The sequence below is a fragment of the Leptonychotes weddellii genome, chromosome 13 (assembly GCF_054177405.1).
Source record: "Leptonychotes weddellii isolate Sample4059 chromosome 13, ASM5417740v2, whole genome shotgun sequence".
In the NCBI taxonomy this organism is placed as follows: domain Eukaryota; kingdom Metazoa; phylum Chordata; class Mammalia; order Carnivora; family Phocidae; genus Leptonychotes; species Leptonychotes weddellii.
The window spans coordinates 58658389-58678655 of record NC_138381.1 but is presented as its reverse complement, the minus strand read 5'-3'; the positions used below and the strand labels follow the sequence as shown (position 1 = coordinate 58678655).

Below are 20267 nucleotides of genomic sequence, written 5' to 3'. Positions count from 1 at the left end.
TCCAAAGAGCTCAGAAGACATGTCTGAAGACACATAGGAAAAAACAGAGACGCCAGAATAAGTGAAAAAACCTAGTGGCTTTGGGATCTGCGTGGCCTCTTGGGTGACACGCCTCACCCACAGCATCCACTCTTAGGGCTGAATGAGCCTCACAGGTCACGTCAGTGGAAGAAACGGGGTCAGAAATGTCAGTAAGCCCACACAGCGCTTCCCAGCCAAGAGGCCCAATCCTAACCCTGGCAGCGTGAAAGTGAGAAGACTTCCTCCTAAGATAAAAAGCAAGCAAAGCAAATGCTCTGGCCACCCTGGTGCCTGCTGCTGGCAAAGAGGACTGCCTTAGAATGCCCATGGTGCACTAGGCCACCTCCCACTCCAGCCACTGCCACCCAATCCGTCTTGAGCATGGCACTCAGGCATGGTCATCAGGCCTCTACTTGACCAACAAGGGGCAGGCGCGCAGCCACGGGATGGCGGTCCCTGAACGAGGTGCCTGGTAGCCATATCAGCATCCTCGACCCACATCCTGCCCTGGGCCCAGGTGGCAGGGAGGGCCCAGGCCAGGCACCCGTGTCCACTGTCTGGACCACAAGCTGTTGACAAACTCTGCTGTCGTCAGAGTGATATAACAGAGTGCCCTTGTGTTTAGGTAGTAAAATCTGGGCAGCTTTTTCCTCTATTAAAAAGAATAAACCTTTACTGTGGCTACATTCACATTATATACATTTTTTTGAAGCTCTGACCCCTAAGAAGGTGAGCTTCAACTAGCTGTAACAGTCACCTGTGGAGAAACCTCCTTCCTGGAGGCGCCCTGTCAAAAACCAGAGTGGAGAAGTAGAGGGGAGACGAGTCCTCGGGAGCCGGCGCCCACTGGACGCCGTGGGACAGAGGGCACCTGGAAGGGCGCGGCTGTCAGAGCCGATCTTACTTCCCCTTGGCACCCGCGGCCTGGCACAGACTTGGGTTCCATTACGCCCTGCAGCTCAACAATGCCCATGAAATTTGTGATGAGCCCTGTGCCACTGACCGTGACAGAAGCAGCAGGCTGGTGGCAGGGCCACCCACAAGGGTGCACCTGAAGGGCTGGGGTGTGGAGCACACTAGGGGCACACACCCAACCCTGGCCCAGAACCATATCCTGGTTTTCTGCAGGGGGCCGAAAGCTGCGGGAGTCCTGGTGGCCAGGGTTCCCACCCCTTGGGAGCCTGGAGGAGGGGGTGTCAGAGACCACCACTGACCAGAGCCAGGCCTAGAGGAACCCACTGCTCCCTGTGCTGTCTGCCTGGTGCAGGCTCAGAACACATTCCCTGCTGCACCTACACTCCCGACAGGAAGTTCACCAACTTCACTGTGGTTACGAGGAAAAGCTGGGCTTAGAGCAGAGAGATGCATCCACAGAAGTAAGATGCTTCCCTTCAAGCCCACCAGCTACTGCGGTGACTCTGGTTCTACTTGAACTTTCTTTACCGGTGGCAAGCCCCCACACTGTCCGCTTAAACCACTGGCTCTGAATGGAGGGTGGGATGCCCCTTGTGTGTCCGGAAGGCCCAGTCCAGCCCGGGCCAGACCACACCCGACCCTCTCTTGGCTTAGCACCCCAGCCTCCATCCCCCACTTCCCCAAGCACAGTGGAGAGAGGCCTGTGACAACACAACAGCACCCACAGCAGTTCACTGCTGGATGGCCCACGGAGCACAGACAACAGGCCCCACCTGTCCAAGAGTTAAAATGATCTTATTGGTAAGACTGGACATGAACAAGAGTTGCTGTGTTAGAGCGTGGGCACTATTGGTAACTTTTTCCTTTCCCTTCCAAACTCCCTGCAGCGTGTTTATGTCAGTTGTAGAATGTCAACATCGGTTTGGGACAGCATAAAAAGTGCCTAGTGGGAAAGTGGGGCACTGGCCTCACCTTCCGTGTCCTCTTACCTGACCCTAATGGGGGCACCTGTGCCAACCTGCAGGCCATGCAGCCTCACCAGCTGCTAAGGCCAGCTAGGGGAGGCAGGCGAGGAACACAGGGCTGGGATAGGCCATCGCCAGCATGAAGGGCTCTGGCCACATCTACACGTGAACCCCTGAGCCTCGTCTCTCCCAGCCAGGGCCTGTGCAGACACATCCTAGGGAGGGGTCATTGCCAACCCTAGCTGCCCCTCCCAGCCCACCCAGAGAGGGGGAATGGGGCAGAGGTTTAGAGTGAAGACTAACCCTGGGCAAATTCCCGCCCCTTTCTGAATCTCAGGTTCCTAACCTGTAACATGGGAAGAGCCGTGGGGCTGTTTCCTAGGTTGGCTGGGAGGACAAAAGGAGTTCAAACAGCGCCTGGCACAGGGCTGCTGAGCATGGGTCTGGGTTGTTGTTGTTGTTGTTATTGTTTGGCAAGCCCTGGCCAGGGTGGGAGAGCTCTCAAAACCCATGGCCAGCCGCCCAGCCGCAGCCCTAGAGCGGCACCGCGGACATGCAGCGTGCCCGAGCTCTCCTGTGAGCCGGGCGTGGGGCTCTGCCCACTGGTTTCCACAAAGGGGGCCTGGGGGCCCCATGAGAGCTGGGCATGCCCCGGGGTTGGATCAGGGCCCCCTGCCCAAAAAAGGGGCACTTTTTCCTAAAGGCCTGATGTAATTCAGACTAAAAAGAAAACACATTGGTGACATTTAGGATCCAAAGACTTTTTTAATAACTATGTAGCAAGAAAAAAAAATACGGCACTCACGTCACGGACGTGGCTTTCCCACACTGGGCCACGGGGGTCACAACAACAACAAGTGTCACTGAGTGCACACTGTACTCCAGGCACCGTGCGAGCACCTTCCTGAGCCACCTCGTTTCATCCTCACAACCCCCGGAGTGAGCCTCGGGATCGCTCCCACCCTACAGGGAGCACAGAGGCCCAGAGAGATGCGTAATTTGCCCAACTGAGGTCCCAGAGCAGCAGGTGGAGGAGGGAGGACAGGAGCCAGGCCCAGCCTGGGCCACTCAGGAGCCCATGTTCTTCAGACTGCCTAGCCTGGCACACGTCACCAAAGCAGTTCTAACGCTCAGAGCTACGTCTTCATACCTCTTTCCTCTGTGGCCCCCTGAAGGTCTTTACCAGTCGGTCCTGCTTGGGAACTGGGAACGGGCAGCTTCTTCTCCATGTAGAGCTTCCGGGAGCCCTCCAATGAGCTGGCAGGCTCATTAAAGAAGTCCTGCGTTGAGCTGGAGTCTGAGAGTGCCACGGCCGTGCTGTCCTGGCTGCGCTCTGAAGGGAAAAGGAGGGAGAGAGGGCAGCAGCATGAATCTACACCAGCTCCAACATGGAGAGGCCTCCCCAGGGTGAGTGTCCTGGTGACTGCCCTGCAGAGCAGATGGTCTGAGCACAGCCACTATGACCCTGCTGAGCCCGACCCGTGCCGGAGGCCACTAAGCCACTCACCAAAGGCACCAATCTTCATGGTCAACCTTGTGGGGTTTCCCCAAATGGTGGGGTTCTGGTAAATGGTTAACAATTGGCTCTCAGGGTGGGGGGGAAACCCGCGTTTGTAGCATTTACTCATTCCTGTGGTGTAAATACTCCCACCATGGCCAATTTCAGGCTACCAGCCAACATGATCTTGCTGAAGGTGGAGCTGGAAAGAGATGCACAGTAGTACACCATTCTATAGCTTTTCTACCACACAGAGACAAGAGGCATAAACAACTGAAGCAGGTCAGAGTCCTGCAGACATTTTTTAGCTGGTTGCTATAGGCCAAGTGCAGTCTAGAGTGAGAGCCGCGATCCCTGGGAGACACAGACACAAGGGAGGTTGCTACCCACGTGTTCGCTCCTCTCCTCGGACCTCCACATGTGCTCATGAGAAAGATGAGGGGCAGTGCAGGAAGAGAGACTGAAGGAAACCTTCCGGCGGTGCACGCCTGGAGAGGAGGCGTGTTTGTTGCTACAGGAAAGGAAGGAAGCGCTGATGGGACCTTTTGGCCCTGGGGAACAAAACCCTTAAGCCAGCCGGGGAGAGAGAGCAAATCTTGTTGCCTCCAGGGTACAGGTGAGGACCCACTGCAGCTGTGAGAAGGGAAAAGAAACACCTCCCGAGGGAGGGGCAGGAAATACCATTTAGGGCCCAAACATCTGAGGTCTCCCTCCACTAGGGGAAGAAAAGCCCCACTCCTGAGATGCAGGGACACAGTCTGCCTAAGTCTGAGGCTGGACAGAGACAACAGAGAACCAGCCTTGCCCCTATGCCAGCCTAGCAAGCACAAGTAACAGGCAAAGCAGTCTACCACAGGAAAAGGGGCAAAAACATGGAGAGGGACCCTCCATGAGGTGTACACAAAAGGCCTAAGGCTGAAGGTGGGGATGGAACATTGAGAAAACGTTCTGGCAAATCAGCTCTGCTGTAAGCATAAGGTAAGATCATGGACATTGGAAACCAGTGGTACACTAAAAACAAAAAAACCCAACCCCAGCTCAACTTCTGACTAGCCTAACTCCCCCTCCTAACAGCCTAGAAACAGGAGAGAGAAGCCCATTCCAGGCATAAATACAACTTATTTCAGTTTCTTCTGTCCTACACATAATATCTGATATTCAATATAAAAATGAGGCGCACACACACAAAAGAACATTGTCAAAAGAGAAAATTATCAACAGAACTAGGCTCAGAGGTGACCCAGATGTTGGAACTACCTGATGGGAAATTGAAAAGTAACTAAGATCAGGGTCACCTGGCTGGCTCAGTTGGAAGAGCATGCGACTCTTGATTTTGGGGTTGAGTTCAAGCCCCACATCGGGTGTAGAGATTACTAAATAAATATACTTTAAAAAAAACAACTAAGATGAATATGATTTATAAATGTGATTAGTATGTTAAAGGTTCTGGTAGAAAAGGTGGACACATGCATGAACAGAGGGGGAGTTTGGGGAGTGAGATGGAAACTATGAGCAAGAGTCAAATAAAGATGCTGTAAATAAAAGACACAACAGCAGAGACGAAGAATGCCTTTGTCAAGCTTCTCAGCATACCTGACACAGTTGAGGGGAAAAATAACCAAAACTTGAAGACAGAGCAGTAGAAATCAAACTGAAGAGGGAGAGTCGGGGGGAAATCAGAACAGAGCAGCCAAGAGCACCCAAGTGATCTAACATACTAATCAGAATCCTGGAGGGAAATGGGACGGACACATGTCTGAATAAATATTTAAAGAGATAATGACTGAGAATTTTCCAAAAGTAATGAAAGACATCAAATCACTAAGAATCTCAGAGAACACCAAGCAGGGCAAAGACTCCTCCACACATATTTAAAAAGCAAACAAACAAAAACGTCAACAACAAACCACACCTAGAGGTCTCATATTCAAACTGCTGAAAACCAAAGACAGAGAGGAAATCTCGAAGGCAGAGAAAGACACATCATATATAGAGGAACAACGTTAAGAACTACAGCACACTTCTCATCAGAAACCATGCAAGTCAGACAACATCTTTTTTTTTTTTTTTTAAAGATTTTATTTATTTATTTGAGAGAGAGAGAATGAGAGAGAGAGAACACATGAGAGGGGATAGGGTCAGAGGACGAAGCAGACTCCCTGCCGAGCATGGAGCCCGATGCGGGACTCGATCCAGGGACTCCAGGATCATGACCTGAGCCGAAGGCAGTTGCTTAACCAACTGAGCCACCCAGGCACCCCAGACAACATCTTTAAAGTGCTGAAAGAAAAAAAAAAAAGTCAACCCCAGGGGCACCTGGCTGGCTCAGTCAGAAGAGCATGTGACTCTTGGTCTCAGGCTTGTGAGTTCAAGCCGCATGTGGGGTGTTGAGACGACTTAAATTAAAAAAAAAAAAAAAAAAATCAATCCCAAATTCTATATCCAGTGAAAATATCTCTCAAAAATGCAGAAGAAATAAAGACTTTTTCAGACAAACAAAAGCTGAAAGGAATCCTTACCATGAAATCTGAGTTACAAGGAATGTTAAAGAAAGTTCTTCAGGTAGAATAAATTGAAACCAGACAGAAATTTGGATCAACATAAAGAAATGAAGTTCCCCAGAAATGGTTAAAGTAACAATAGAAAAGACATTCTTTTTCCTCACGTGTAGTTCCTCTAAAGTATTCCTGTCTACTGTCTAAAGCAAAACTAGTGGCAGCCTATTGTGAGTTTATAGTTTATGTAAAAGGAATGAAAACAAGGGTACAAGAAATGGGAGTTTCCTTCAGTGCACCTGAGTAGTATAATATCACTTGAAGGTGGACTATGATCACTTACACATGTGTATATTGTTAAGCCTAAGGCAGTCATTTTTATTTTATTTTATTATTTTTTTTTTAAAGATTTTATTTATTTATTTGAGAGAGAGGATGAGAGGAGAGAGAGAGCACATGAGAGGGGGGAGGGTCAGAGGGAGAAGCAGACTCCCTGCTGAGCAGGGAGCTCGATGCGGGACTCGATCCGGGGACTCCAGGATCATGACCTGAGCCGAAGGCAGTCGCTTAACCAACTGAGCCACCCAGGCGCCCAGGCAGTCATTTTTAAAGAGATATAAATAATAAACCAATAATAAAAGACAAAACACAACCTTAAAAAATAAAACTTTGTCTCCAACTTTGTGTATCTGAAAGAGGAAGCTCAGTGAAATAGGAATCAAGAGAGCCAAGTTTAAGTCCCTCTCATGCCACTCCCTAGTTGTGTGACCTTGAACAGAGAGGTCAATGGTATACCAGCATCTGGGGACACAGGGAGAGAGGCAGACATGGCCCCCAGGACCCTCCAATCCTTTGCTCAACTAACTCAAATACTGGGGGCCCCCTAGGAGGGCAGAAGTGAGCAGCCTGGTGGGCAAAAAACTTGCAACAAAACGTGAAGTTGTTTCAACAAAATCGAAGGCCTGGACTCTGGGAGAGCCAGGCTGCCTCAGTTCAAATCCTGCTCAGTCACTTTTTAGGTTGGAGAGCCTATGCAATTGCCATAATTTCTTTACATTTTAGTTTCCTCCTGTGTAAAACTGCGAGATATACAAATGCCCACTTTGTAGAATTGTTATGAGGATTAGATACGTTAATACATGGAAAGTGCTTGAAACGGCCTGATACACCGTGTTGACAAAATATCACCTTGATTATCAGTATTATTATTTCAGAGAACCTGGATTGATTTTTTTTTCCAGTAATGTCTCAAACTTGACGTTAGAGATTTTGTTCTGAATGGGCAAAGGGTTCTGCATATGCCAGGCTGCAGATCACACCTGAGCAGCATCACGTGGATGGGGTGGTAATTGCTTCTTATTGACATGACAGCGTTGTCCAAAGTGGTCCTGCCTGCACAGAGAAACATGGAATCAGGTCTGTGCTTCCAAAGGCAGCTCTGCTGCTCCACCCCCTTCACCCATGTCTGATCAGAGACCAGGGTTTGGAGACAGCGACCTGTTAGGCAGCCTCACAGTGCCTGCCATAGCCCTTCCTCCTTAGCTGCCTATGGGCAGTAGAAGTGTATATGAGACCCTTCAGCACCCAACACAGAAGCTCTGTGTCTCACTAATGCGGGAGCAGGGACCTGGCTGGACCCCTCTGTCTCACACTCAGTGAGGGGCTCTTCCCTGACCTGCAAAGCCAGACCCCAAGGCTCTGTGAGCACCGAATGGGGATTCCTGGCAGGCCTGCAGCCCTCCTGAGGGTCCCAAACCCAAGTCCCCAGTGTGAAGGGATCACTTCTCCGAGAGAAATTGCAGGGACAGCCCATTTGCCGTCTCTGTGGGAAGGAGACCCTTGGCTCCGGAGCCCACACAGGGTCACTTGCAGGAGCTCAGGACCCAGGAGTCTCAGACCCACATTCCAGATCTGCCACTTGGGCTGCTCCAGGTCTCCCAACATATTTATCACTGCTCTCCCTGCTCTGTCCCCAACACACAAATAGGATCCCCACAGGGGCCTGGCCTAGTGCCTGGCACGCAGGCATGACAGCCCAGTGACCCATCCCGCCCTGCAGCATTTGCTCTGGCCCCGACAAAGAGAACACCATGGCTTGGACAAGATGGCAGGCCACGCTCCTGCAGTGAAGAAGTCCTTCTGAAAGTCAGGCCAGGGCAGGCGCTTCTCGCCAGCATCCAGGGCAGCTGTAGTCACTGCACGGCTGAGCAGCACATCGTGTGGCAAGCATCTGGGAAGCGAGCCTAGACGGGAGGGTCTCACGAGAACTGGCACGCTGCCTGATGAGCTCACGCACTCACAAGCTGTTGGGCTTTGGGCCTAAAGAATCACTAATTTGCTGGAATCCCAGTTGTGATTATTACAAAAACCACGAATTGGCTTAAGCAAGCGGATATTTACTCCCAACATGCTAATACCCTCTTGATGCTGCCTCCTGAGGGAACCTCTAATGCACCGGAGCGAGCAGGGAAGGCAGCAGACTGCCCTAAGAGTGGCGTGGGCAAGACAGAGTAGCATCAGGCTTCACGGGGGGCTCCTCCCCTGGGAGCAAAAATCAGCAGGTGGGGCCTCTGCTGAGACTTTAAAAACAACACCCACAGCAACAACAGCCACAGCCAAGGAGCAGGACACATGTAAGCTGAGGGACTGCGACCAGGCCTCCCGTTTTGAGGCTCTCAGACATACGCACGAGAACCCAGAACAGCCCACCCTCTGAAAGGGTGGAGAGCAAAACCTAACATCAGCCCTGGGGGACACCATGGTGATTCTAGACAAGCCCTTGTCCCAGGGGTGATCGAGAGCACCTAAGAATCCCTGAGGAAGGCCGATGCTGGAGGGAAGTGACAGGGAATGGAAGCCGCACCCCCACCCCCACCGTCGGGTGGCGCCCCCTGCAGGCGGGCTGCTGGGTCAGAGCTGGAGAGGCGGGAGCTCTGCACACTGAGGTGCCCTGGCTGGAGCTGGGACCCCCTCCTTACCAGACCTGTAAAGCAAGGGGGAGGGGAGTGCTTGCCAAGGTTCCTGCCCACCGCTGCCTGAGAGAGGTACGTGTCTGGGAAACAGAGGACAAGCACATCACTACAAATGAGAGCCCAGGGCCAAGTTTCTCTCCAATCCTCTCGGAGAGGGTTGGCACAAAGCTATTTAAAATCATCCTGATTTTGAATACTAGGAAGCGGCCTACACCAAGGTCTTACACCAAGAAGCAAGTCAGATTAAAAGAAAACTAAGTTCATTTCTTTTACATCACCAGAGGAATGAAAAACTCTTAAAGAATGACTATCACTGGGCAGACGATGCCTCTGGGCAAGGCCCAAACCACCCTGAGTATGTCCTGCCTGCCTCCTGGCCAGCCCAATTCAGCACAGGCTCAAGCCACACTGTGCACGGCATGGATGCTAGCACTGTGCCCTGAGAAAGGGGCATGGGGAGCCCATAGGTGTCTGTGGGGGCGGGGAGGCACTTCTGGCTTAAAGAGCACACAGCTTCCCTCCAGGCCTGGCTATAGTCCCACCTTTTCCCCAAAGTGGTCTATGGATATCACATTCCTTTTCTGGGACACTGTGGGCCAAGGGTCCAAATGAGCTGACATCCGGCTTTGTGTAAGTGTGCACTAATGGCCTGGGGTGCTTCCTCCCCATCCTCTGGGCACCACAGGACACCCCCAGGGTGCTGGCCTGTGCTGATGCTCAGAGAATAACCAGGTGGGGCTGCTGGGGCTTGGCGGGCAAAGGCTGCCAAGCCGCAGGGCAGCGGCCCTCCCCCCTCTCACCTGCCTGCTGGAGCAGAGCCAGAAGGGGAGAGCAGAGGCGAGCAGAACTGGCTGCCTTCCTGCCTCTGCCACCACCTGGAGGTCCTGCAGATTGGCCTGGGCTGGGGGTTTTCCTGGCCTCCTGGTCCTGAGCCAGAGCAGGAGACAGATGGAAAGCTCTTCTGCATAGGAGAGCCCGACTCAGCTGAAGAGCCAGGCTTCCTACAGGACTGGGTGGAGAGGGCCTTCCAGGTAAGCATGTACCTAAAATGGGACCCCAGGGACTGCCCACAGCCCAGGATCCTGATTTCCTTAAGGAGCTGCCTAGAGATCAACAGGAAAGAAGACACACTAGTGGACAGACTGGACAGGCTGGCTCTGCTCTTCTTCAGAATGTTCTTTTAAAAGTCTGCCCACACAAAACCTGTTCACATTAATTAATATTTGTGGCAAAATTATAAATATTTCCCTCTCTTACTGTTAATCACTGATATGTTCCACATCTCTGCCTCCAGGCCACCCTAGCCCCTCCCTGGAATCCTTAGAGGGATGTTCATGTGCCAGCCAACTGCTGATGACACCCTTCACTTCTGAGGTGGGACCTGCAGAGCCAACTGCAAAGGAACGGCAGCTGGGGACACAGAGGGAAAGGGATCTGGCTTGGTGACAAAGAGGCTGTCCGTTCCATTGAGTGTGAGAGCAGACTGCATTCTGAGGATTTTTTGGTTCAAGTTTGACTCAGTTCAAATCCCTTGAACATTCTCAGGATTTCCAGGCCAATCTAAAAGAGCTCTTTGCTTACAAGACACATGTTTCCTAGTACATTTTCTCCACTTGCTCCAGCAGTTAAGACTAGAAACAGCTCACAACCATTTATTCCATCAGCTCAGTTCAATGAAAGTTTGTGGGAAAAGGCATGGTTATACCATCAAAATCTGCAGCAACTTTGACTAGTGAACTATGAAAAGATCACAAATGCTCTGCGCCAAGTAGAAAGCAACAGGTTTCTAAGAACAGTAAACTTGAGTGGAATCAATATTTTGACAAATCTCTCAAATGGACTAACTCTGCCCCAGTGGGTCCCCGATGACCACCAGGAAAGAACACATCCATCAGAAACTAGGCTAGCTGTGTGGGAGGGGGGCCCTCTGGCAGGCCAAGGAGCCTGGACAGACACCCAAGAGAAGAGAGATACCAGATACACGAGGACCCCTGAAAAAGAGGCAGACACACAGAGGCAGCAGGCGGGCACAAGAGTATCACTGCGGCCAGTGGTCAGACAGCAGTGCCACCCCTCTGGGCCCCCCATGCTCAGAGTTGGGAGAAGACTTGGCCTTGTGTGCACTGCTCACCATGTGACCCTCACCATGCATCACTCTGTCACACTGTGCCTAGAGCAAAGAGTCCTTGTGCCCCTATCTCGGACCAGCTGGTTTCCCAAGCTGGTTTTCCCAAGCTCTCTCCCTGCAAGGTCTCTCTTCCTCCCACCCCAATCACCTCAGTATCCAAACATGGTAGGGCTCTCCAACCTCCATGTCTTTGCTCCCACTGTCCCTCACCTGAAATGGCCCTGCAGGCCTCTCTGGAGGGCTATCTCCTTCAGGAAGTCCTCCCAACCCACTAGGCCCCACAGCCAGCTCATGGCACTCCCTCTTGGCACCAACCACTGCCCCAGGACACCACCTAGGGACACACAGACCCAACCAGGCAGCAGGGATCAGGGTGCCCCCCTCCTGGCTTTCCTCATGGGGCTCTGTTCCATGCCCAGCACACAGCAGGCACTCAACATATGCCATGACCAGCTTCAGCCTGGAGAGGTTTCTTGGAAGGTAAGAATGGAGAAGAGAACAAAGGTGACTGGCTCTGCCCTCTGACAGTCTCCCTCCCTGCCCCAACATCAGTCCCACCGCCCACCCCCTGCAGGGGCACATGCAGGGTCACCTAAGCTCCACTCTGAGCCTCTCCCACGTTGAAAACGTCTGTTCATGGAATGTAGCTTGCCCACCGTGAGCTGACTTCTCCCTCGCCCTGGGAAGGGAGGCTGGTGCAGACTGATGCCACACGCAGCCCCCTGCCCTGAGCCTGGACACCGCGCACTGCACACAGGGCTCTGAGGGCCCACCTCAGAGCGTCTTGGCTACTGTGCACGATGTGCATTTTTACACACTTGTCCTTGTGAAGATAGCTTGGTATCTTAGAGTCTGTCGCCTTTGTTACGTTTTTAAAGCCGGAAAGAGCAAAGCGATGGGAATATAGGACTAAGCCACCTGCCAGGCAGACAGGCGGTGGGAGGAGGCCACCACTGCATCTGGCCAGAACTGAGAACATGGGCTGTGGGCAGAAGCCAAGCACATCAAACACACACTCTCCAAATCACAGGACCAGCAGATGTGGAGGAGCTCCTGGTCACAGGGGGAGCAGGGAGCCGGACTGAGGACTAAGCATGCGGTCTGCGCTGTCCCCTGAAGCGAGCCGTGACAGTGCAAGCAGAAAGACAAAGCCTGGAGAACAGAGTGTGGTCAGGGTTAGGGGCAGCACGGGCAATATTGGTGGAGGCAGTGTGGGTGAGCAGGCGAGGATGAGCACAGATGGGACACGACACAAACAGTGACAGCATGGTGGGTGAGGACAGATGGTCACATGGGAGCTTGCATAGGGCACCCTAGGCTCCCATATGGCCTACACCCTACAGCCTGGGGCTCAGGGCAGGCTCTGTTCATGCTGTAAGTGGGGTCAGATGGGCATCCTGCAACCCTGAACACCAGCCTCCATGGCTCCCACTCTTCTGACCCCCGGCTTGTTCTCTCTTCCCACCCTTCACAGTAAACACTGACACCCCCCCAGATCTTGGCTAAGCTTTGCCTCCTCAGGAAGGCCTCCCACCCACCAAGGCCAGGCCAGGTCTCTTAGGGGGGTTTCAGTTGCACCCTGACCCTTAGCTGATTCACAGCTTCACACTTGCCTCCCCCAAGCACCCGCAGCAGGAACCAGGATTGTTCCACGCACCCAGCACAATGCTGATGGGCACTGGATGGGCATGGCCATGGGCTGGCTGAAGAACCCCACAGAAGGCTCAGCCTCAGATTGACCACAGGGCAAAGCCTCTGCTCTCTGAGGCCCTTTGTGGCTCTGAGATTCTCAGGTGACAATGGAGCATGGCAGGCAGACAGCAAGGGTCTTGGCAGTCCAACAGAGCCACTATGCACACATCCCAAAGGCTGGCTGAGCTGGGCGAAGCTATGGACCAAGGTGTCCTGTTAACAACCCTGCTCCCTGGGCCCTGCTACTGACACACCTCCAACAAGCAAAGCAGGGAAATGCACACAGATCCAGTCTCCATCAGGTCAGCAAATACAGGACCTTCCCAGTGTTAGCCTTCTCTGGCCTGGGGTGGAAGGAGACTCAGACCCCAATTCTCCCTTGGCTCCACCCCAGCTAGGTGGGCAGCCCTAGATGAGTGCCCAATTGCCCTCAGCTCGGCTTCCTCCTGGGAAACCGGACACGTGGCCAAGCCCGCAGGGCAGCTGTGAGAATGGGACCCCAGGCACCTCTCCCAGAGTCCAGCCCAGAGCAAACATACACTGCTGTGTGGTGGGGCCCTGTTACTCACACACACGCTCACATACTCCATGCCAGAGAGGGGTTATAGAATTTGTTCAGAAATCTCATTATGCTATGTTTGAACATGTGTAAACAGCAATGACTGGGAGCCTCTTGAGGGTCAGAATGTATTCCCTATGTGATTTCCTTTTCCTGGTCAGGAAGTGTTAACGCTAAGGATTTCAGGACTTTGGACAAGTCCCAAGATGGCAGGGAGAAATAAGGCAGCCAGGGAGGAGGGGGTCAGGCACGGTTGCCAATAGTGGCAGCCATGACTTAGTTCATCCTCTGTCTCGGTCTCTCTCTCAGCTTAGCCAAAGGGCCCCTCTTCAGGTCAGCTGTGGGCACCCTCCCAGCCGCCCTGAGAAGGGCTGGCTTTCACACCTGACCATGGTGAAGTCTCAGAGCAACTAAAGGGCCAGTACCAAGGGTTTTTAGCCAGAGCTGTGGACAGGCTGTAGGAAGCTCCCAACGCTAGTGTAGGATGGCACAAGGGTGCAGGTGGGGCCAGTCCAGACAGCAAATCTGGGTCCCACTAAGAAGCCATTACGAAATGTTGTGAAGCTATTTTTCTAAATCTCTTTTAAAGATTTACACCAAATAAGAATTGACCCCAGCTGATTTCTGATTTTGAAGCACAGGTATACAAAAGTAGAAGGGCAGCTCGGAGGCAGGGTATCCTAACTGTCCCCAAGGGAAGTCCTAATGCCTGGCTCCCTGTCTAGTTGGTAACAAGTTAGCCTCTGACAGGCTTCAGGGTGCATGAGACTTGGGCCCAGAAAGCCGGAGGCCCAGGTCTACTCGGGGGCTATTGCTTCCAAGGACACTGCCTGCCCCTCTTCTGAGGCCACACCACTGGCCTGAGAGAGACAGGGTACAAACCAAGGATGACTGGCCCCAGACCCAGGCTCCTCCCGCTGTGCGGTGCTGCATGGCCCTTGTGCCAACTCTGGTGGCCGGGGGTTGACTTTGTCTAGGATGTGGCTACAATTTGTGCACACCTTCCTTTAACACCCATGACAAGAACATTACTCCCATTCTCCAGGTGAGGAAACAGGCTCAGAGGGAAGTCCCTTACCCATGGTGGCCAAGCAAGGTAGTAGTGGGGCTGGGATTGAAATGCAGATCCCCCTGACTCTAAGGCCTGCTCTGCCCTGGCCTCCCTGTCTGAGCTCGAGTGGGTCCCTGAACTGCTTCTCTTGGTCGGTACCAGGGCTAGAAGCACCCACCAGCCTTCCTGTAGAAAGGCTCAGCTATGGCCTAGAGTGAGCACTAATGCCCCATGCTACCACAAGGGAGGCTGGTCTCAGGCTGAGGAGTTGTATGGAAAGTGGGAGGCCACACGTTCTCCTCCTAGGGCTAGTTAGCCAGCCCTGGCTGGGTCACGGGAGGCAGGAGCAGAGGTGGGCAGGCCTTGAGGCTACCAGCATATCCCCTGACACGAGCAGTCCGCTGCTCCGGCCAGAGCCAGGGCCTTTCCCTAGGAGCTATTATAACGGCTGAAAGGGCCACTTTAACATTCTAAGAGCATGGCTATTTTAGGGCCCAAACATTTTCCTGTTGCAGACACTGCTTTCTTTCTGCGGTGAGGAGGGCAGGAATTCTGAAAGCACTATGCAGCCAGGCCTATGTGGAGCACAACAGGGCTAGTTCAGAGCTTCCTGGCACACTGGGCTGGGACTGGGTGAAGGTATACCATGGTTCCACATCATTGACAGAAATCACTTTGAAAAAAATATTTTTTTTTACCATCATTGAAAAATGGACAACCACTAAAATGATATTTGAGCTTGTATGTATGGCTCCGTCTGCAAACTTCCAGAACAAATAACCATTATGTTGGCACTCAGGCCATGTCACACCAGTGCCTGCCCTCCACGCTCTGCTTCCCTACAGCTCCACGTGCATGGGACAGCTGGGCAGCGGTGCCAGGTGGCATCACGGCCCCTCCCTGCCTCCCTTCCTCTCTGCTCCCGGGGTGTGCCCACACCAGGGGAGCCACTTTCAGCTCTAGGGGCTCCTGCTACCCAGGCCCTGCAACCCCAGCTCAGCTCGAACCTGCAGGGCTGGGAGGGGTGCCGGCCACAGGCCTGTGTACAGCTACGAGAGGCACTCCTTTCTCACAAAAGCTGACATGAGGTTCAATTGTCACAGGAGTACCTGGCAGAGACTAACTTGCAGAGCAGATTGATAAAAGGTGGGGAACAGGGAAGTTTTCCTGTTGAACTCGGGTTAAGCAAGCAGGAGCAGGACCTTGCTCAGGCTGCGTGCGGGACTGAATTGGCCCTCTGGGGCACAGGGAGGTGACGCAGTCATGCAGCACGCACTCACTCAGCTCTACACTGGTCTCCCCACACTTTCCCCGCAGGCCAAGCAGGACCAAGGAGGGGGCGCTGCAAGTCTCCTCTCCTCTCAGATCACCAAATCCCAGCCCGCCCACTCTCCCTCAGTGCTTCCCTGACCCTGCTCTCACACCCCTCTCACACCAGCTCCGGGACCCCATGCCATGGGGGAGGGGTGTCCCACGCCTTGGGAAAGGCAGGGCAAGGCCTGTTTCCCCACAGCCTGATGCGATCATTGACTTGTGAATGAGGGCCTATGCGCCTGTCGGCATTGTCACTGCCCCCCCCCACAGGGCTCCACTTTAACACCCTCTCGGGCCACTGATTTGGCTCATTCCAGCAAAGACTTTATCACAGCCTAGCACTGTAAAGGTGAGGAGAACATGAAGAAATCAAGCTATGAGGTCAGCATGCGAGCCTCCTAATGTTAGTAAGAAATGTGGTTCAAAGGTCGCCACCTGCCCTATCCCACGTGGGACGGCCTCGTTCATGGTCCCAGCGGATTCCCACCACCCCCGTCTGGACTCCCAGGGGTGACAGACTCAGCCTTTCCACGGCCGTCAGAAGGACATGCCGTAATAATGCAGGCACGATGCCAGCATCACTGGGCTGACTGCACAGAGGCCACTCCAGGCAGCCTGCAGACCCCGACAGCTAGTCCACAGAGTCTCAGAGAGGAAAGGTGCCTTAGCCTGTCCTGCCCCTTCCCAGCCCCCAGGTGGGCTAGCAGGTGGCAACCCTGAGCATGTTTTGGAAGCACAGAATCACCGTGAGGCCATGAGGTTAATGAACAGCCGCAACATTGCCCGTGTCACCCCAGACCCAGCCACCCCCCCTCACCAAAACAAAGCGAATTGTCACCCGAAGCACCCTCCCCCGTGATTGGCGTGCCGCCCTGGGCTGGCAGTAGGGAGAACAGGGACTGTACCGTCCGGCGTCGCCTGCTGGTGGGGTTTTTTACATTTGACGTAATCGTGGTCAATCGGAGTAGCTGTGTAAGGTGGGGATGTCAGACCTGGGCCAGAGGAGGAGGGGAGGGAGGCTCCGGGGCCCGGCAGTGTCCCAGCTGAAGAGTGGGAGTCCTCGTCCACCAGGCAGGCCTTCTCTCTGTGGGAAGATGGTTGGGGTGCAGGTCAGAATCTCTACATCCCACCGAAACAGGACATGTGCTGGTCTGAAACAGTGCCCTTCTTGACTGCTGGACCCCATGCCACCTTCAAGTGCGTCCTCGGGCCTCCTCTGCCCTCCTAGGGCCCACTGCTCCCACACACCTCAGATGACATGCCCCTCTGGCTGGTGGTCCAAGGTGCTGAAGGAGCTGCCCCTATGGCACCCACTTGGGCTCTGGCCCCCAATTGGCCACTGTCCAACCATCTCAGGCCCCAGGCCCCAGAGAGACTGCAGGGGAGCTGACAAGCCCTTCCTCAGAAGCACCCACCCCAGATCCCCTCCATGCCAAGTCAGGACCCTTCCATGTGATGCCTGAGGCCTAACAGATTTAATCCCCAACAAGATGCAGACAGAGAAAACATCTGGATTTACTGAAAGCTCCCATGTGTATAAGGATATCTGCTACAACACTGTTGAGCAAAAAAGTTAGAAACACCTGAAATGTTCCATCAAAATGGCTATAGAAAACATGATGCACCCATGCTAAGTAATAATACATAGCCACAGACTGCTGAGAGCCACTAGAAAGAATGGAGTGAGCAGGGTACTATCTCTATGGATGGGGTCCCAGACCCCTTGTCAGGGGAGAAGTAAACTCTAGAATAGTACCTTCAGTAGTTTGTTTTTATAAAATAAAAGAAACTCTATAATTGTACGTGTAAATGTAAGCGTGTGTAAATGCACAGATAATTATTTGAGAAAATAAACTATGAAGAGTGGCTAATTCTGGGGACGAGAAGGGATTTGTCACATTTTAGCCTATATATTGCCAGAATTTTCCACAACTAGAATATATTCATGTATTATTTGTATAATTTAATAATTTTTCTTAAAGATTTATTTATTTGAGAGAGAGAGTGAGAGAGAAAGCATGAGTGGGGGGAGGGGCAGAGAGAGGAGAAGCAGACTCCCCACTGAGCAGGGAACCTGACATGGGGCTCAATCCTGGGACTCTGGGATCATGACCTGAGCCAAAGGCAGATGCTTAACCGACTAAGCCACCCAGACGCCCCTATAATTTAATAATTTTTTAAAAAGATTTATTTATTTGAGAGAGAGAGGGAGAGCGAGCACGTGCATGAGCGAGGGGGAGGGACAGAGGGAGAGGGAGAGAATCCCAAGCAGACTCCCCGCTGAGCGTGGAGCCCAACACGGGGCTCAATCCCATGACCCTGGGATCATGACCTGAGCCGAAATCAAATCGGACGCTTAACTGAATGAGGTACCCAGGTGCCCCAATAATTTTTTCTTAAAGAGTTACGATCAATAAAAGAGAACATCATTATACGAGGGGGCCCTTTGTGACTAAAAAGTATACACCTATAATTTCTAGGGCACATCGCACCCACCTGGGTGACCTGCCACATGCATGCCCATCTCTCCCATAAGACAATGGGCCTCAAGGACAGAGCCTGGGCGCAGGTCTCTCTGGCACTTGGCTGAGCCCTGCACAGTGCCCAGCCAGGTAGGGGCACAGAGGTGAGGCAAGCTGAGCCGAAGCTCCAAGATGTGGATACCGGGGCAAAAGAAGTCTGGGCCACAATCAAGGGGAGGCCCAGGGGTCCTCCCTGGCCCAGTGAAGGGACCACACCATGGCCCTAGCATCCCCACGCTCTCTGGCACCACAGGAAGAGCCTCCAATGCCCCTCTCTGCTTCTTGGAAGAACAGGCAGCACACAGGCCCTAACAAGGCCCCACTCTTGGGAGAGGCTGTGGAAAAGGACCCAGGAGTAAGAGCCTGAAACGTGAAAACTGCTTTCCTACAGTGTTCTGCACAGGACAGAGCTGTGTCCCAGTGGGGAGAAGGAAGGAGCTGGCTTCTCCCTAGGACCTGCCCCTGAGAGTGGGGTGGCACTGGGCATGGCCCCAGCGCGAGGTGACCTGGAATTGCACACTCAGCCTCTCCTTCTCAGTTTCAACAGAAGTAACTCAGACTAGCAACCAGGAGTCTCCAGAGGAGTTACAGAGGCTCAATGAGCTCTAATTTACTCAGCAGCAACGTCCCCTGAATGCCACTTTGTGGTAAATGAGCCATCAGGGTACATATGGGGTAAGCTGCTGGGTGAAAGCATGCTACTCACTTCTCTGAAGCTTTGGGCGTATTCTTCTCCTCGCCCCTGGCAAAGGGTCCTTCTGCAGCCTCCTTCATGAAGTTGACCAGGACCTCTGCACTGACCCCAGAGTCGGACTTCCCCAGGAGCTTTAAGATGGAAGCATGGAGCCGGAAGTACACCTAGGAGAATGATACTCAGGTGTGAGCAGCCCTCCCAGTTGCTAAGGTTCATTCCACAGGCCAGTCAGCCACATTGGAAAAGAGCCCCTGACCAAGGAGACAGGCCACCACACACTGCCTTTTTTCACTCACTTTTAAACCAGCCAACCTATAAGTCATTCAAAGCAAGCTCTGACAATTAAAATGGACACGAACTCTCAGGGGTCCAGCTTAAATTTTTAGCCAGTAACACAGGCAAGTGGTGGTAAGACAATGAGAGTAACAACCCTCAGCCCCGCTCACTGGGCACCTCCTCCTACCACAGCCCCCACCACCCTCTGTGGGCCTCTCTCGTGGCACCCATAAAAAGGGAGCCTCCACACCTGTCTCCCACTGCACTTCAGACTCCCTGAAGTGAAGAACAGCTGACTTCTGTTTGTGTGCCCGCAGCTGGACCAGCCAGGTACCATAGGCCTGGAAAAGCTTGCCCCGGGGGTGCAGGATGGGTAGGAGGCACGCTGCACCATTCAGGGCCTGTGCTTTTCTTCATTTCCTTGAGTCCTCACCGAAATCCTCCATTTACAAATGTGTGAGGTAAGTTGCCCAAAGCCCCAAAGCCCCACAGCCAGCAAAGCCCAGGGCCAGGTTAAACTCAGGTCCCCCCTGCCCTCTACTTCTCCCAAGTGTACACCGCATCACACACAGGCACCTCCACAGTGACCTGGCCTGACCTTCGCACCCAGAGGTGCGTGCAATGGGGGCTCCCGCCTTTGGCACAGACTCCCACAGATGGCACAAAGGATGTCACCAAGACTGGGATCCCCTGTGGCTGCAGACCCTGATTAACCAGCCTCCCCTCACCCAGAGGTGGTCCTCAAGAGACGCTGCCAAGGACCCACCCAGGTGAGATGCCAGGTGGTCCACCCGGGCAGCACTCTCAAGGGGGCATCCTAGACAGAGGCGCCCGCACCCAGAGCCCCTCCACCTCTAGCCCACCTGTGGCCCTCAGAGTGATTAGCCCACCAAGTCCATCTTCGGCCGCAGAAAACCTCTGAGGCCCCCACACACGTGCCGGTGGCTCCTCCTGGAGAAGCGCAGAGTGTTTCAACTGGCAAAGTTTAACCAAGTGGCAGGTTCAGTATTCTGACTGAAGGTTCAACAGCAAAGGTGAATTTTCACCAGGGCAGGGGTAAAGTCTTAAGAGAAATGTCATTTTTAAAGCAGCTGAGTGCTCATTCTCCTGAGAGCCAGCACAGTGCGCTAGGCCTCAGTTCCTCACCTCAAAGTCCCAGGGCCCC

General features: G+C 53.2%; 1 protein-coding gene across 1 annotated transcript in view; it reads right to left on the bottom strand.

The window, feature by feature from the left end:
* Positions 1 to 20267, bottom strand: part of CABIN1 (calcineurin binding protein 1) — a 156333-nt gene that overhangs the window by 63512 nt on the left and 72554 nt on the right. Inside the window, exons 25-27 of the mRNA XM_081802514.1 lie at positions 18839 to 18990; positions 16516 to 16694; positions 3052 to 3234 (exon numbers count right to left, since the gene is read on the bottom strand). Of these exons, the coding sequence (XP_081658640.1) occupies positions 3052 to 3234; positions 16516 to 16694; positions 18839 to 18990 (514 nt within the window). The remainder of the gene's footprint in view (positions 1 to 3051; positions 3235 to 16515; positions 16695 to 18838; positions 18991 to 20267) is intronic.